The sequence below is a fragment of the Anolis carolinensis genome, chromosome 3 (assembly GCF_035594765.1).
Source record: "Anolis carolinensis isolate JA03-04 chromosome 3, rAnoCar3.1.pri, whole genome shotgun sequence".
In the NCBI taxonomy this organism is placed as follows: domain Eukaryota; kingdom Metazoa; phylum Chordata; class Lepidosauria; order Squamata; family Dactyloidae; genus Anolis; species Anolis carolinensis.
In genome coordinates this window covers 168,178,955-168,198,148 of record NC_085843.1, presented here as the reverse complement: position 1 = coordinate 168,198,148, position 19,194 = coordinate 168,178,955, and the positions used below count along the sequence as shown (strand labels likewise).

The window sequence follows — 19,194 nt, the reverse complement described above, 5'->3', positions numbered from 1 at the left end:
CACTGAGCTGTGAAACCTTTTCCGGCTGGTCATTCTACAGTGTCTACTCCAGCCAGTCCTCTGGGTGACTGGCTGGAGTAGACACCCCACAGAGGACCTCAGTGACTTAAGGGGCGGATTGTACAAACCTGTATGCCAATGGATCTTAAAGTGTGCTACATGGAGTCCTTAGGGCTCCGCAAAGCATATTGAGGGGCTCTGGGATTTCCTCCTCCTCCTCCCTTCCCCTCTAAGCTTTCCTTCCTCTTTCCTGCTCCTCCCCCTCCCCACGCCACGCCTCCCTCGCTGCCAAAATGGCCACTGGGGTCTTCAACTGAACTACTGTTAGGTTTATGTTTGTTGAAATTGTTCTTCATTTTAAATATTATATTGTTCTTTATTTCCTTTTGGGGGGGGCACTACAAATGAGATATGTGCAGTGTGCAAAGGAATTTGTTCACGTTTTTTTTTCAATCTGCCACTGGCCTGGCCTGTCTGTCAAATTTTAAAATGTGTCAAAAAGTTTACCCATACCTGATATATATAAATTATATATAATATATAGTATATAAAAATTTATTGGGGCTCCACGAGAAACTTTTGCTTCAAAAAGGGCTCCACTGTTGAAAAAGTTTGAGAACCCCTGCTGTAGGCAATTATTAATTTATCCATTTCCTCCTAACACTTTGCAGGAAAGGTAATCAATATATGATGAAGTAATATGTGCTATAAAGATCTGTTTTAAGTATTTTAGAATTGATTTACCATTATTTAATTTAAAAGTATCCAGATTCCTTGTTCCACAAGTTCCCCATCACCAAATCTGTGACTTTGCACATTTATGCATGCGGTTAAGCACAGAGAGATCAGAGATGTAGTTCAACCCTTATCTCCATATATCTGTCTGTGCAAATGGCGATGAGTATAGGATCATTACTGTTATCAAATGCTAGAATCCAAGGAACACTCTAAATATAGAGTGGTGCAGGGGAGAGAATAACTTCTGACAGCATCCCCTTGTAATTCATGAAGTTTTATACTGAAGGGTCTCTGAATTTTGGATGTGAACCTGTAGTAAAGGTAAAAAGGATAAAAACAAAAATGTGTGTGTGCTTGTGCTATATTCATATAGTGAATTGGTTCTTACAATGAATTACCACATACAGTTTCAATAGCAACTACCATTAGTGATGTCGTGTGATGTTCTACTTGCAAAACAGACCCGCCCTGCTTACAGCATTCAGCACATTTGGAAAAACAATTCTAAATATCAGACGATTCTCAGAATTAGCATCCAACATGATGTGCCAGAAAAAAAACTAGAAGACATCATAGATTTCCTACTCTTCCTTGTATGTACTTTTCTCCTCACAGTAAACACTTTTACCTCCAAATCACAATCCAGAGAAAAACAACTTTTAAAATTTACTGCCATAACACAAGCTTTAATAACTGTCTCAGTCTAGCTTTATATTGTATGTTGAACTTACTGACCTGTTGAAGTATCCTTTTCATTTTTAATAACTGAGTTTTCACAGCTGTACAGTCTTGAACCATATGCTGAAGGGTCATTTCATCCAACATCACAGTGTTCGCCGGGAAACTTCTCAGAGGTGGATACAAGCTTTGTGCTGCATAGCCTTCAAGGTGTCCAACAGGAGGGGGATCTAAATAATTGCAGCTCCTGAAATATGTTTTAGGAAAGTTACCAGGAGATAGCCATATGAGGCTGTCACAGAAAAAAAAAGTTCTTATGCCATCTTAAAAACTAAGCATAAAATTTAATGGACTGAAGTCTATAAAGTTTTAAGCCAAATACAACTTGTTATCTTTCATGTTCCATAAGAATTTTGCCTTCTAGAACATAGTTATCCATAATGTGGCAGCAGAGGCTTTTGATGTGCAATACAGCTATGTTTTGAGAACAGTCTACACTTCAATGTCCTGCTTTGATAGGAAGCATATTCAGCCAACTCATGTATCGAATGATACTAACCTCATATCTAATTTACAATCTTGAGACTGTTAGATACTGCTCTGCTCCATATATTCTTCCATTAAGAATTTGTTTTGCTGCAACACGCAATAGAATCTTTTCAGTACTAGTAACCTTGGCAACTTCTTTCCTCAACAGTACATTGGTGCCAAGATTTCTAGCACTTCAGTACCAAACAAAAACCTATTTGCTGTAATATTTAAAAGTTTGTATACTTTTAGTTCATTCTTCCCTTTTTAAGGATGTTTCTGTTGTATATCATGTTAGTCATGTTTTATTCATCACTCTGTTATCTTCAAATGAAGGCTGGATGAAAAAAATAATGCTCACTAGAGTTGTCACCCAGACATATATTTGAGTGAAACAGATATTTAAATTAAAATGTATTTTATTTTTGTGGCATGTGTATGTGGCATACAAGATGAAACCTTAACAGTCTTTTTATTTTCTATGCAAATGAAGGAATAATGCTTTTTAAAAAATATAAAAAATCTCACATAGCAGAACATTTCAAAGAATTTGTTTCAAATAATGTATTGCTCACTTGGATATGTTTTTAATCAATTAAAACTTTATTTGTTCATCTGAAATTCACAGAAACCATTTCAATGTTAAACGAGTGAGCGATGATATAATAATAATAATAATAATAATAATAATAATAATAATAATAATAATACTATTTTCTAACCCACCCTCTCTCCCCGAAGGGACTTAGGGCAGCTTCCAAAGCAAGAGGCAAATGTTAAATGCCACATACAATCATAAAAACAGAACACTCTATAAATAATAACAAATGAGTAATAGATTAAAACACAAATAAAAATAGACCCCATGGGGGAAATGGGAGATCAGGCCTCATAAAGTGCATGAGCAGTAAATACTGTTTAAATATGAAATACAAAAGTATAAGATATATGTATGAAAGTGGCTTTCAGGATGTGCATACCCTTAAGAAGTTATAGCCCAAAATATTATATTCAAACATTTCAGAATACAGAATTCAAAAACACAGACATTTTAGTCTGGATAAGTATGCAAATAGATCGTTTAGCACCTTTCAGACTAACTGGAAGAAGTTGATGTGTACTGCATCTGAGGGAGGGTCATTTGATAGACTTAAGTCTACAAAAGTTTGTTCTTCCTCTCAGTCTCCAAGGTGCTACAAAATCATTTAATTTTGTTGTGCAATAGTACAATGACAATAAAGCTATTCTATTCTATGTATTCTATTTTGCCTTCTAGAACATAGCTATCCTTAATGTGACAGCAGAGCCTTTTGATGTGCAATATAGCTATGCTCCATGGAGTGGAGATCAAGCATGTTTATTCTTTAGAGTACAGAGTCAGATACCAAAAAGAGTCTGAACTAAATAAACCAACATTCCCATCCATACAGAAAATTAGTTAACATAGAGATGTAGGGCCTTCCCACTCACAACAAAACAAAATACATGTATTACAAGATGTTTCCCAGAAATGCAATGAAAATACAGAACACCATAGAAACGATACAAACATGTTATCTTTTAAGCACTATAGGTTAGGCAGGACCCAAGTTACAAACAAGAGTTTCTGTAGCTTTGTTCTTAAGTTTAATTTGTTTGTAATTCAGAATGGGTGCATTTCAAAATTCCAGCCAAGGATATATCTTTTTTTAGCTTTGGATAGCATAGGTAAAGGTAAAGGTTTCCCCTGACGTTAAGTCCAGTCGTGTCCGACTCTGGGAGTTGGTGCTCATCTCCATTTCTAAGCCGAAGAGTTGGCGTTGTCCACAGACACCTCCAAGGTCATGTGGCCGGCATGACTGCATGGAAAGCCGTTACCTTCCTGCCAGAGCGGTACCTATTGATCTACTCACATTGGCATGTTTTCGAACTGCTAGGTTGGCAAAAGCTGGAGCTAACAGCGGGCGCTCATTCCGCTCCCTAGGTTTGAACCTGGGACCTTTTGGTCTGCAAGTTCAGCAGCTCAGCGCTTTAACGCACTGAGCCACCAGAGGCTACGGATAGCATAGGGAAGGGTTTACACCCTTGTGTTTCTTTTGCTGTTGGTGCCTCTGTTCAGAAGATTTCACCTCACTTTCTGTCCCTGCGATAACTGGATTTTGAAAAATTTGTCTTGTTGTGGAAACAAGAAATGGTAAGAAAGCTGCAGTTGAGACACCTTTTCCTCATGATCACTTTCAGGAATGCATTTCCCTTTTGAGGTAGATTTTTCTCACTTTCTGTTGTCTCACCCCCATTTGTAACTATGAGTCAGATGTTTGTAACTCGGGGACTGCCTGTATATTTATTTATTTACTATATTTCTACCCCACTCTTCTCACCCTGAAGGGGACTCAGACAGGCTTACGGTTTGGCCACTTCAGTGCCACATTGCAAATACACAGTCTATACTAAATACACTCACTATTATAGGCCTTTGTATTTTAGCTAGCATGTTAAAAGCACTTACAAACATACAACAAATTAACTCATATGTGCTGAGTTAGCCAATATGCTTATACCCACTAGGAATAAGCATCATTGACTTATTTCTGGTTGGATGTGTAAATAACTGCTAAGTTGCTAATACACCAGGAAATATGCATATGTATGTGAGCTTAAATTCCATTAAGATGGGCAGTAGTAAAGGAAGGTGCGCTAAACTAATCCACTTCATGTTTAAATAGTATTTATAGAAAAAGGGGCATGATGGGAGTATTTTGTTAAATAAAGCGTCAGCCTCAGCTTCCTTTGTAACCCCTAATGTTGCTTCCTTTTCCTCTAAATTTGTATTTTAAGTTCCTTGGGGGTAGCAACCATTCTTAGGATTATTTTTGAAGTACCAAGCTACTCCAATGGCAGAATATAAAATTTACACACACAAAAATTTTAAAATATTCCTTCTTTGAGTACCTTACCTGTTAAGATCATTTTTGCTGTGGGCATACTGGTCAGGATGCCCAAGGTGATAATGGTCTTGAGCACTCCATCGTTGTGGCATCCTCTTCCACAAGCCCTCCTTCTGTTGTCTTATATTTCGCTCTTGCCGCTCATAACGGTTCATATTTTCACAATCCACTACAGATAGGAATAAATAGTTCAGTCTCAGTCTATAAACAGAAGTGTTCTCACTCAGAAATCCAACATAGCTGTCAGACCATATCAATTTCCAATTTCCAATGATGTACCTAAATATGTACAAAAACTGGAGTGTAGAAGGTTAGCTACTGGTGCTAGCTTGTTAGTTTTCTTTGTTTTTAATGAAGAAATAAGCTTGATGAGAGGTTTTAGTCACCATGAAAATCTGCACATAAAAATGTCATAGTAGACACCTTTAAACTAATATGATCCAACAAAAAATGCTACTTCACCAAAGCATTTAATTCTTCAGTCATGAAAGACTGCATTAAACCAAACTAAAAAATTTATTTAGCGAATTTAGGTACTTTTGGTTTGTTTTACACAATAATTTATTGTATCTGAATCTGAAAGTGAGTCAAATACTACTTTAATGTAAGAAGCCTCCTTTTTCAATATTCATATTACTAACTATTCAGATATTTTTATTACAGAAAGGTTTTAGAATATTTCAAGCTGAAACAGAAATGTTAGGGTTTTGTCAATATAAATGAGAAGCAACAGTTTGTTTTGAAAGTTGTATCTGGAAATTATTTATAAACTTGTAACAGCAAAGCCATAACACAAATTTCAGACAGAAAGTTTCAAGAAGCCCTTCAGGCTTTCCACTTACCCAAATACTTTCTCTTCACATTATCAGGCCCTCACTACGGGGAGCTTTTCATAAGTGAACAGTCTGCTATTCTGCCGCCTACTCAGACAGTGTTTTGCATAAGACAGTGGTAAACAGGCCTGGCTTCCTGCTCATTCTCTGCTTGCGTATTGCTGGGAAGGGAGCCCAGTTTGACCCTGTGATTTAGAACTACCATCCTCCTTCACTGAGCACATACTTGTTCCACTAGAACAATCACTATAAATAGAGTGCAAGTTCCTTCAGATGCCAAAATGGAACAAGAAAACAGGCCTATGAACTATTATATTACTTGATTGAGTCAATTCAAGAATACTAAATCATATGTAGCTTGCAAGGTGCATTTGAATGTCTTCATAAGATACTAGAAATCTTGCCCAGTTTAACAATTTTCACAGCTTAATCTAAAAATATCTGCAAGTATTTAAAGAAACTATTTTATACTTAGCTGGCAGAGCTTTTTGTACGAAGAGTTGAGTGCATTTAGAAAAAAAAATATTTGCATTACATAGAATACACTGTACAATACTGCACATTGAACAGCTTTTTAAAAGCTGAAACATGTGACATTAAGGACAACTGAACATACAGAAAACAGTAGAACTGAAATAAAATTTCAGTTTAAAACAAAATCAGTTCTGACATGGTGCTACAGAAAATTATCTAGCAGGGGTTGTATTTTTCCCTGAACATATATATGAGGCTGAGCTGCAGAATCTATTGCTGCTACTGATACCTCTAGGACAGGGGTGTCAAACACATTTTCATCAAGGGCCACATCTGACTTTGGTTGCCATCAAAGGGATGTTGAATCTATTAATGGAGTACTGGTGAATACAGAAAACAAACTATTTTTTCACAGTAGTCAGTGCTCTTTAGGTCCCCCCCCCCTCAATTTGAGTCCCCAGATGTTATTTAACAATAACTGCCATTATTTTTTATTATCTGCCATGTGGACTGGGATTGATGAGAATTGCAATCCACTTGTGGCCCTAGGATTGGAGAAATGTTAAAGGGCACTTTACAGTTAGACTTCATAGTCACAAGCTTTGTATCTAAATTCAAACCATTATCCTGATTAAGCAGAACTGCAGCCTTCCAAATGTTACTGTATCACAACTCCCATCAACTCTAGATGTCTGATGATGAGGAATACAGGAGTTGTAATATGACAATCCTGGAGTTTCACATGTCCTCTAGGAGTATCTCACATTCAGGAAGAAAAGACAATGAATGAGAAGGAAAATGCAAAGAAGGAAGAGCAGTCAGATACCAGCAGTGAACTGCAAGGCAGGCACCACCAGAATTGATTTACTAACCATTATCACAGGGTGTATCTTCAGGTAAGTCGACATCAAGCATAAGATCATCATCTTCCAGATCACATGAATCAAGGTTGTTCAAGATATCCTACAGGGGAAAAACATGCTATAAGTTGTATATATTTGAGCTGTTTTTCCAACTGAACAATATTTACATGCATTTTGAAATAAAAATGTTATGGTAATTCCAGCAATAAATAGTAATTAATTAGCTTCAAGCCTCTTAAAAATAATTCTCCTTGTTTCATACGGAAGTGCCAGAACGACTAGCTTTCTTTTCCTTTCATGGGCAAGCCCTAATATACGGTTTGTGCCTTCAGAAGATGAGTAAAATAGGTCTGAAATTGGAAATGAAAAAGTATAGGATCTTCCTGTACTATTCAGTTAGTCTGGAACATCTTTACAGAGATTTATAAAGAGGGAGGGAATAATTTCAACAATTTCATCAGATCATTTTGAAAAGTCTAGCCCCAGATATGGGAGCAAAAATGTGAACTCTGACAATATCTCTCTATGTACCTTTAAAGTCAATTTTCCAATTGAAATACATGGTTCCTATCACAATTTTACTCATTACAAATTCTATTTTACAGCAGTATGTATGTATAGGAAATATTCTTCACTTCACCTGTCTCCGATATCAAGCTGCGTTAAATATTAGAAGTAGTAAGAAGGAAGAACGCAAGAGGTCAGCTAGTAGAATTCAGTATAAATTAACATCTGAGTGATGCAATCCCTCATATTACCCTTAAGTACTGCCACAATGTCAAGTTCAATGATATCCTGTACTCAAGTGAGCAAAATAAAATTGTGGGTATGCTAATATGTTACAATTGTTACTTAAAACATGAGACATAATTACAGAAAAGTTTGGCTACTGACTTAAACAGTGGCACTGTCTCAAGATAATACGAATAAACTAATTTTAATACTGTATATGGAGCTTTAATTTATGGGGCTAACTTTGACCTATCATATCCCATATACAATTGTTTCCTGGTGCTAGCCATGAAGTTAACAACACAGGAATATCCATACCTTTACGGGAGAAAAAAGTAAGATGAACAGTTTAAAAAAAAATGAATTAACGTCACAACGAATGCTTCAGGAACAAGATGTAAAGGGTGGACATTAGGTTATTATTGAAGCTACCATGGTAATCATATTAGGTCAGAGATTAGTTCCAGCCTAAGAAACTTTCTGTCCAATCAGGAAGCAGCAGCCACTGACATCGCAATCAGCATCTCTAGTCTCTCTGAAGTCAACTAAACAATCACATAGTGAGAAACTAATGTTTTGAAATCTTTTGAAAGATACCACCTTCCCCATCCTTTCTTACTAACTCTGGAGAGCAAAAAGCTCTGCTTAACCCAATTACAACCCTTCCCCAAAGGAGGGAAGAAAAGACCTTGTAAGACCAGAGATTTATTCAATGGATGTAATATTCTCTATTTCCATTTAACAAGACATTTACTATTTCTTCACTGAAATTTCTCTTCAGGTCAGTAGTTGTGTGCTGTTCATTTATCTTTCTGGTGTCTATATTTATATACTATTTCTTATTTCTCTTCAGTTGTAAGATTTAAATACATCTGTCCTTGCCAGCTCCAGCTTAGTCATTTTTTGGTTTCCAGTTACATTCTTCCCATATTGCTTTTTATAGTTTTATATTTGTCCAGCGTGGCAGGGTGTGACACCTATGACGCTGTGTTATGCTTTCCAGCCAAAAACAACATCTAAACTTGGGGGGGTATATGTGCAGCTTTCATACGTTTGGAAGTTTGGAAGACACAAGTGTTTTCCTAGTTATGTGGGGTTTTAGCATAGTAATAAACTACTACCATTCATTTAAAGAATCTAGAAGGTCTCTCTTTTAAGCATTTTTAACATTTGAATGAAACATAGCTATTGTGTTGAAGGCTTTCATGGCCGGAATGACTGGGTTGTTGTGGGTTTTCTGGGCTGTACGACCATGTTTCAGAAGCATTCTCTCCTGACGTTTTGCCCACATCTATGATAGGCATCCTCAGAAATGCCTACCTGAGGATGCCTGCCACAGATGTGGGTGAAATGTCAGGAGAGAATGCTTCTGGAACATGGCCATACAGCCCAGAAAACTCATTAACAACCCAACATAGATATTATTGAATTGTATAACCACAAGCATATTTCAGAGCTCTGGAGTAGAATGACCAATCTTTCCAAAGAAAATGGTAAGAAGAGTACATAACAAGGCTTGTTTCCCCCAATTAAGAGGACTGCAACTCAATGTACAACTGCTATGAGAATGCTCAAGTAACAGAAAAATGGGAAATGATTTGAATAACAAAATATATGATGCTTACACTCAAATTTGAAGCAGACAGTTTTCTAACTGTCACTGCACTCAGAGAAGAGGGTTGTATGTAGAGGGCCCATGTAGGAAGGGCACATTCGTTTCTCCCTTCTATAGCTTCCATATGCCCAAAGAACCATAAAAGCATAGCTTAGAGAGCTGGTTTTAAGTTTGAAAGAGGTCTGTGAAAAATTCTAAAAATTCCAATGCCAATTCTAGTACCACAGTGTATTAATTATTAATACCCAAGCTAAAGGAGAAGTACTTGCAGTCTTTAAATACTTCAAATCACTACCATTACCAAACAACTGACACTTTTCAGGGAGTCCTGGCAACCTGTAGGAATGCTTAACATTTTATTCAACAACTCCCAATTGGTTGAAATGATTAAATATTCCAAAATTGTTGCAATAGTTGGGCAAACACCCTGTAAAATATCAGTAGGTTGATTTCTATTTAAAGGCAAAATAAAACAAATCAGGCAGAATTGAATTGCTGTATTTCACCAATACAATTAGATTTACAAAGGAAGGGCTTCCAACTGCATTCCAAGAGTTAAAATCTACAGAATGTCTTTGAAAGTTCTCAGTACACTCCCTTTCCTTCCTGAAGGGATCAATTCAAGGACTACCATCTGTGCATTCTTTCCAAACATCCCTGCAATCAGTAAGCACTTAAATGGTCAGAACCAAAGAAAATTATGTTTCTTGTACAAATTGTGATTCTAAATTAAAATTGCTTTCTTCACATATTTTTTAGGAATTCAAGTGAGTTAGTCTAGAATAGGAAGATACTTTTGAAAGTGCTCTGTGCTACAGAAAAAACAGAATATTTCGTTCCCTTAAGAGTTTACATGGAAGGCAGATCAAAATGAATGTGCAGATTTAAAAAACAACAGCAAATACTTTCTAAATTGGAAGAAAGGTGGTAAATATCAATCAATCAACTAACAGTTTTGCTTACGCAAGCAGTGTTCTGCTGCATTAAAGGAAGGCCCTTTCTACACTGCCATACAAAATCCAGGTTATCTACTTTATATTGCATTATATGGCACGATAGACTCGGGCCTCCAATGGTGCAGTAGATTAAACCGCTGAGCTGCTGAACTTGCTGACCAAAAGGTTGGCAGTTCGAATCCAGGGAGCGGGGTGAGCTCCTGCCGTTAGCTCCAGCTTCTGCCAACCTAACAGTTCAAAAACATGCAAATGTGAATAAATCAATAGGTACCACTCTGGTGGGAAAGTAGCAGCAGTCCCTGTAGTCATGCCGGCCACATGACCTTGGAAGTGTCTATGGACAACACCGGTTCTTCGGTTTACAAATGGAAATGAGCACCAACCCCCAGAGTCGGACACGACTAGACAATGCCAGGGGAAAGACTTTGCCTTTACCTAGACTCAGATAATCTAGTTCAAATCAGATAATGTGGATTATGTGATTTGATAATATGGATTATATGGTAGTGTAGAGGGGGCCTAAATTATATTCCAACAAGGAGCATGATTTATATTTTGTCAATCTTCTCTATTTATTTTATTTATTTATTACAATATTTATATCCCGCCCTTCTCACCCAACAGGGGTGGCTTACAATAAAACGCATATATAAAAATTATACAGTGCAATATAAATCAGTTAAAATTATTATTAACTTACATCGATATTCATAAAATACATTATAAAATACAGGTAGGCGTGTTCAGTTGAAAAAACTGGGTCTGTCGATTGAGTTCCAGCGTACATGATAATAATTAATGCTGCCAATTATTATTCAAAAGCCTGGCCCCATAACCAAGTTTTAACCTTCCTACGGAAGGATAGGAGGGAGGGAGCCTGCCTGACTTCAATGGGGAGGGCGTTCCATAGGCGGGGAGCCACTACTGAAAAAGCCCTGTCTCTCGTCCCCGCCAGCCGCACCTGTGAGGCTGACGGGACTGTGAGCAGGGCCTCATCTGATGATCTTAAGCTTCAAGGTGGATAGTAGCGGGTTTGTAAGTAAAAAAAAAAGAAGTATTTGTAAGTAAAAATATAAAGTTATCATAATGAAAGCAAAGTTGATGAAGCAATTTGTTTAAACATCACAAAATATGGAAACAGGGTAGTGTCAAAGGGACCTGAAAGTTTTATCAAGGACATAACAGAAAAATATAAAAGTTTGGTAACTGCTAGGTAATCAAATATTTAGCACAGTGCTAATTATGAAAAGTGTACGAAAACACAGTCAACAACAGTGCATCCCTAATTAAAACAGATTCCAAACAGCCCAAAATGGCCCTTCCGTGCTGTGCATTTTGATATATAATTAGAGAATAATACAGAAAGCACATGAAAGCAACCATTCCATCAAGACTTTAACATTTTAACCAGGAGAATATTATCCAGTGCTGCCACCTAGCATCTTTCCATGAATTTACCAGAGAAATGTAGGAACTTGTTCAGCAAAACAAGAAACTTAACTAGTTTTGTTTTTTAAAAAAAGAGTTAGGGGTTCTAGGATAAAGAATGATTATATATACATACACACACGCACACGCACACACTCACATGCACATATGTATGTTTAAACAACTTATTCATATACACCACAAATAATAAAACAACCAATAAGACAAATTAATTATTAATTGAACAAGTAGTAGAAGAATTTCTAAAAGGAGAATAAGGAATTTACAGAGAAGGTGTACTGCTTACATTTGCCTTTATTATGGAAAACACTGAACTGACATTCAACCCTTAATCAAATTTTGTCAGAAATGTTCTCTCACGTGCTTGGTCATATGAAGGTTAGAAAACATCTAGTTTTTACTAGAACGAGATGAGATGGCACTCATCCTAGAGTTCTAGCAAATTCAGATGTGAACTGCTGACATAGTATGCAATCCCTCTCTAAAACTGGTCCTGATAGCACAGGATTGTAATATAATCAGCAACATCAATCTCTGAAAAAGATAATTTCAGAAAATCCAAGAAATTATAAACTAATTTATTATCTTGCTCTTGTTAAATTATTATAGATTACAGTTTTTTGGGGGAAGGATTAACATATTGTTGTGCATCTTCAAGTTGTTACCAACTTATAAGGCAAATGTGTCATAGGGTTTTCTTTAAAAGATTTGTTCAGAGGGTTCAGTAATATATTTGCCACAGAAACCTCCTCTGTTTTCCTCCTTCTTTAGGAAAGGTTAGCCTGCATATTGTAAATAGCCATTATGGGAGGGATCCAGAGTTAGGATATCCCTTCCCCCTTCCCTTTCAGAATCTTCCCCAAGGGCAGAGCCTCTCAGCTAGATTCAACTGCAACTCTGGAAGTCAGTCATTAGACCAGGAAGTTTCAGAGGAGTGAAGATGCTAAAAAATATTCCACATCAAGGTTGATAGGCAATTGTTGATCAACAGAAGTTAAAATGTAGAATCAATGAATGTTTATCAGATAACATTTTGTACAATCTGTAGATTTGGTTTATTGTGGATTAGAAGCAACCCTGATTAAAAGTCTAATGTCTTTTGAGGCTCCTGACTTCAAATTTGTTGTGTGACATGTTATGAGACTTCTCATTGCATGAACATAGGTTGTCATTCTGACATGATACTATCTCTGTTAGTAATGTTTCTTGGACCACTGGGAATAGAATCCCTAAGTTTGTAAAAGGAACTACAAGAAGTGATTCCAGGACAGGACTCCCTCTTAGCATCTCAGAAGAGCCTCAACCACAGTGTCTTCAAGTGAGCACATGCCAGGTTGTGCTTTGCTTCAGAATATGCTTACTATTTCTTTAGCAAGTATGTTGTCCCACAGTACTAGTGAAAGTTGGTCCCTTGAACGGAATTGGATTATATCCATACTGATACCTGCTGCAAAGACAGTCACTTTTAATGGTCTATTAATTCTATGCTTAAAGCTTTATATTGTCCTGATGAATCCTTGCTGAAAGTTCTTAAATTTATACAAAGGATATCTATGCTATAATTGATGCTGCAGATGACACACAGGTAGACAAGTAAAACATCTCACGGGCCTGTCCATCTTCCTAACCTTTAGTGTGCCTTCTATAAGTAAAGGTAAAGGTTATCCCCTGACATTAAGTCTAGTCGTGTCTGACTCCGGAGATTTGTGGTCATCTCCATTTCTAAGCCGTAGAGTTGCCATTGTCTGTAGACAACTCCAAGGCCATGTGGCTGGCATGACTGCATGGAGTGCTGTTATACCTTCCTGCTGGAGCAGTATCTATTGATCTACTCACATTTGTATCTTCTATACTTTTGGTAGATACTAAACGTGACATCAAAACAGTAGTAATTGGAACATGATCCACCAGAATGTGTGACCAGTTGTGTTGCCAGACAGAAATAATATAAAATCTGAGATAACTAGGCCACGAGGGGACTGGCTTGTAGAATTCTTCTTAAACAGTACTTATGAAATTGCTTAGAAAGGAAGAAGCAAGAAGGGACTTTTGAAATAGCACCTTGGAGCTGTAAAGTAAGTCAGTGTCTACCAGGTGAGTGAGTAGTTTTAGTAATAATATTTTGATCCACAAGTCTCTCTCTTCCCCCATTCAGTGAGTAGCTGGAAGGAAACAGATCTGTGATGGCATCCTTATGAGCTAAGAACTTATTTTTCTCAATAGAAAGATACCCGACGACGACACCTGAATCCTTGAGCACATTTGCACCAAGATGGGGTTTATACAACGTTTGACTTTCCAAGAATATAGTATCTGAATGTAGTTAAATTCAGCTGAAAACTTCCCCTCCCTGCTGTTAGCCACCTGAAAATAGGAAACATAGTTTGAAGGAGAAATCCTCCCAGATCATTATCACAAAGGAGATCATCATTCTAGATGCCTAGGAAAAGTGCATCTGTTCCATCGTAGACTCTATAGTCTGGGATAAAGGTGGATTCAACTCCTTTTCATGTGAATTAATCCAAACTCACAATAGAGCAATGGCCCAGATAAATTATCTGTTCATAACCAGGTGAACGGGTGGCCCTTCTTTATTTGCTCCCTCCCTCCCTCCCTCCCTCTGACGCTCATGATTCCAACCATCTTCAATGTCCAGCAAGAGCCAAAGGGCACAATTACTTAAAATGACAAAGTTCCTTCAAGTCATGGGCAGGCAGAAAGGGGTTGGAGTCATCCAACATACCTATATTCATCTCATCCCTGTGTTTCTTAGACATGCTCATGGCAGTGTTGAGTGTATTCAATGTCTAGTCTTTGGGGCGAGTGTGTGGGAGGTGTGAAGGCAAGAAACTTAAAGGTCGAACCTAGAAAGGTTGGAAATATACCTAAACAAGTGACTGCCTGAAGAAATTGAATACATTAAACACTGACTTAAACAAAGCTGAAGGAATTGGCTAGTTGAAGGAGGTTGCTTTCTCACTTTAGAAAATTTGGCATTGGAAGACTTTAGTTCTAGTATAATTCAGAATACTGTAATGGGCAATTTATTAACATATCACTAAATCCACTTGCATCACTAGTACATTGCCCATGTGTAGTGAGTGCTAACAGGACTCAGGAATTTGTTCTACACCCTCTCCCTGCTTCCATTTTCACACAGTGCAATAGGACATGACAGGGAATAGAGATCCCTTTCTGTCAGGACCCAGGCTGCAGAGCACCAATAACCTTACACAGAGGCCAGAATCTATCTAATATCTTTATTAAAGAAATATATAAAGTCAATAAAAACAAGTGAATAATATAGTTCAGAAGCAGACCTTTCAGATGAGGTCAATTATAGTCCATAAATGTATTGTCCAATATAAGATATTAGAGTTCAAAGTTTTAATCCACTTGACCGAAACACACACTTTGCCAAGCAATAGTGTGGGGAAAGGACAGAGTCTTTAAAGTCCAATGTAGCTTGACAACAAGGCTGGAAAATAAACTTGATTCTTGGCTAGATCAAAGACTTGGAACGAGGCAAACATGAAGCATGAAGCATGAAGCAAGGTCCGTGGCAAAACGCGAAACAAGGCAGGCTTGGAACTTGATCCGGGAAGCAAGGAACTGGGGTTACGAAGTCCACACACGATCTCTCTCCTCAAGCTGATCAATTGACTCCGCAAGGTTCCCCTTGCGGCAAAACCCCTATATAGGGTCTCGTTTTCCCGCCAACAGAACACTTTCCCTAGAGAACGAGAAGCGAAACCCAACTCTGTCCAGATGCATGACTCCTTAGAATTTCCCAAGGGAAGCAGACCTAATCAGCTAGTTGTTTGGCAGCGATTCTCAGGCTCCGGCGATTAGCCTCCCTGACTCCTCTATCTCTATTATAATTGTCCCTCCTGGGAAACGGGGGGGGGGGGGGAGTTCTGCCCAAGGCCTGTTTGGCTGAATTCTTGAGGGCAAACATCCTCCAGGTGGAGAGGCTCCGACTCTGGCTGAACCGGCGGAAATCCCATGTTTTCCTCTTCGTCTGCCACAATAGTACTAGGAACAGGACTACAAGGCCCATGAGTCATCACACTTTCCAATTTTCCTATCCTCACCAGCTCTTCATTGCCTTGGATTACAATTCACTTATGATCCAAGCGATTGACAACTTGAGTGAATGCAAACAAATGGAACAAATCTATATAGAAAATTATTAAGTACAAGACTGACTTACAAGAAGAAAACACTGAAATCAAATTAAAATGTTTAGTGAGTTAAACAGTAACAAAATATCCTTCACTACATCAATTAACAATTACAAATGCCGAAGTAAGCATAATTTACTCAGCACACTGCTTAAAGTAGGCCATAAAACAATTTTTAAAGCAGGACAGCTTCTTTCCATTAGTAATGACACTCCCAATTTTTACATAGTATTATGAAGTATTACTACCTAGCATGCTCTAGTCTTTTGATTATTTCTGCTTTTCTTTTAGAATTAATTTATAGCACCTGGCTATTGGTTATCTGCTATGAGCATGTTTTTTTGTATTTTATATGCTTCATGATCTTATATGTTTTATATGCTTTGTATATATGTATGTATCTATGTTGTGCTAACCCTGCCTAGACACAAGTGTGTGCTTTCCACCTACATAACCGTGAAGCCAACAGAAAATTGAAAGTTACTTGGGAAGGCCAAGAACTCGAACACTGTTTCCATCCTAAATATCTTGGTGTCACCTTAGACCGAACACTACCATATAAGAAACACTGCATGAACACCAAGCACAAAGTAGCTGCACGCAATAACATCCTGTGGAAACTGACTGGCAGTGCATGGGGTGCAGACCCACAAGTAATAAGAACATCAGCCCTGGCCTTGTCTTTCTCAACTGCAGAGTACGCCTGTCCTGTTTGGCACAAGTCTGCCCATGCGAAGCAGGTGGACATAGCACTGAACGAAACATGCAGAATAATCACAGGATGCCTTAAACCTACACCTATTGATAAACTCCACAAGTTAGCTGGCATTGCCCCGCCTGACGTGCGACGGGAAGTTGCTGCTAACTGTGAGAGAAATAAGGTCAAACATTGTGAAAGCCACCCACTGAATGACTATCAGCCTCCTCCCACCAGACTCAAATCAAGGAAGGGCTTCATGAGAACCACCACTCCTCTTGATGTTCCCCCAGCAACAGCAAGGTTGTTCCTCTGGGCAGCTAAACCAGGCAATTCCAACTGGATGGCCCCCCAGGAAGGTCTGCCTCCAGGGGCAAACCAATGGGCAACTTGAAGTCCCTAAACAGACTCAGAAGCGGACTGGGCAGATCTAAAGACAACTTGGCAAGATGGCACAACCTGGAGGAATCCTCCACCTTGTGTGACTGTGGAGCAGAACAAACAACTCCTCATATGTATGCTTTCCCACAATGCCCTGCCTCATGCATGGAGGAGGAGTTGTTTAAAGCTACGGACAATGTGGTTGCTGTTACCCACTTTTGGTCCAAAACTATTTAGCTGTTTGTGATTCCTTTATTTTATCACTTTTAAATTTATTTATTATGCAATGCTTTTGACACGAAATAATAAAATATATGTTGTGCTTTTATTGTGTATTACAGGCTTGGTCCCCATGCGAGCCGCTCCAAGTCCCTTCGGGGAGATGGGGCAGGATACAAGAATAAAGTAGCTGTTGTTGTTGTTATAATGTCTTTTTGTTGTTCACATTGCACACCTTACCGGATATCAATTGCACTTTGAATTCTCTTTTGTTTATAACACATTACACAAAGAATTGAGATAGCAGGACAAAGAATTGAGTACTTACTATACTATTCATTTCTGAAGAGTCGTAACTTCCACATGGATGGATGCTTCCAATGGGCTCCAACCCTTCTTCATCCCACATGTATGTCCCATCCGAGCTATCAGATGGAGAAAGTTCAAAGGAAGAGCCAGCTCTGTAGTCCATGTCAGAGGAAACCACATTGTTTCCAGCTGGATGCTTTGTACTGTCACTCCTATCATCTGTTATTTAAACAAAAGCAAATAAATCTGAGCTACAGACTCATATTTGTTTGTTCCAGCATGTATATGCATACTAAAGGGAGGTTCACATCATACTAAAAATTGCAATACAGTATGATCCCCACATTTGTGAGAAAATATGTTCCTTATATTGGGAGAATACACAAAACTGTTGATAACAGCAAACATTATTGAAATGCAAAATACTATAGAGCAGTGGTTCTTAATCTGTAGGTCCCTGATGTTTTGGCCTTCAACTCCCAGAAATCCCAACAGCTGGTGCAATTTACAAGTAGCTGAGAAGTCCTGAATTATTTCTGCTTTCCCCAATTCCTGAATATCTCATGTTTTACATTGCAGCATCTGACTATGTTGCTTTACAAGGTGATTTATAACTTTCATACAGAAGAGCTACACAGCTTCAGAGGAATGAACTGTAGTGTTAGAATTTCTGAGAGATTTTTTAAAGTTCTGCATTTCTGTCTGGAACCTCCCCTGTGGGCTCCCTGGAAGTGCATCAAGACATAGGATAGGTCTAAAACAGTGGTTCTCAACCTGGGGTCTCCAGATGTTTTTGGCCTTCAACTCCCAGAAATCCTAACAGCTGGTAAACTGGCTGGGATTTCTGGGAGTTGTAGGCCAAAAACATCTGGGCACCCCAGGTTGAGAATCACTAGCCTAAAGGCTGCGCCATATAAATTGATTCTAAAATGGGCTCAGGGAGTCAAAAGGGTTGAAAACCACTGGACTGAAGTTTGTCAGGAGCCTCATCTTGTTGCCAATCTATCAAAAACTCAGTAAATCAGACAGTAAAAGACCAAGTGCAGAAGAATTTCAAAAATATGATAACGGGTACAAACTGATCCCATTAACCCTTAGAATCATTTTTTTAGAAACAACTTTCTTAGAACTATTACACGTATATCTTGTTAATGAGTGTATAAATCATCAAAAGTGAACTGGAATTAGTCTAAGGGGACCCATTTCACTGGCAGAAATGAGGGAGGAACCTAAGATAATTTTATGTTGTAAGAATAGTTTTACAATTAGTACATGGAGAAACAGTATATATACACTGCTACCTGCAAAACTATTAAATTCAGTGTAAGCATACTAGCTCAGATCTTGCAGGGGTGCGAAACTCATTTTCACTGGGGGCCACATTTGCCTGATAGTTTCCTTCAAAGGACCATTTGTAATTGTATAGATCTAACTATACTGCTTTGACATTGAAAACCTTACTATACTATTCATTTCTGAAGAGTTATAACTTCCACATGGATGGATGCTTCCAATGCGCCCCAACCCTTCTTCATCACACATGTATGTCCCATCCGAGCTATCAGATGGAGAAACGATATGGCAAGCCAGAGTCACCCCATAGGTCTTGCA

General features: G+C 38.2%; 1 protein-coding gene across 12 annotated transcripts in view; it reads right to left on the bottom strand.

Annotated features, from left to right (window-relative positions):
* Positions 1-19,194, bottom strand: part of ccser2 (coiled-coil serine rich protein 2) — a 195,424-nt gene that overhangs the window by 32,301 nt on the left and 143,929 nt on the right. For all 12 annotated transcript variants that reach the window (XM_062975787.1, XM_062975788.1, XM_016995770.2 and 9 more), the window contains 4 exons: positions 17,603-17,802; positions 7,051-7,141; positions 4,881-5,040; positions 1,474-1,663 (listed from right to left, as the gene is read on the bottom strand). In XM_062975787.1, coding sequence (XP_062831857.1) covers positions 1,474-1,663; positions 4,881-5,040; positions 7,051-7,141; positions 17,603-17,802 — 641 coding nt within the window. The remainder of the gene's footprint in view (positions 1-1,473; positions 1,664-4,880; positions 5,041-7,050; positions 7,142-17,602; positions 17,803-19,194) is intronic.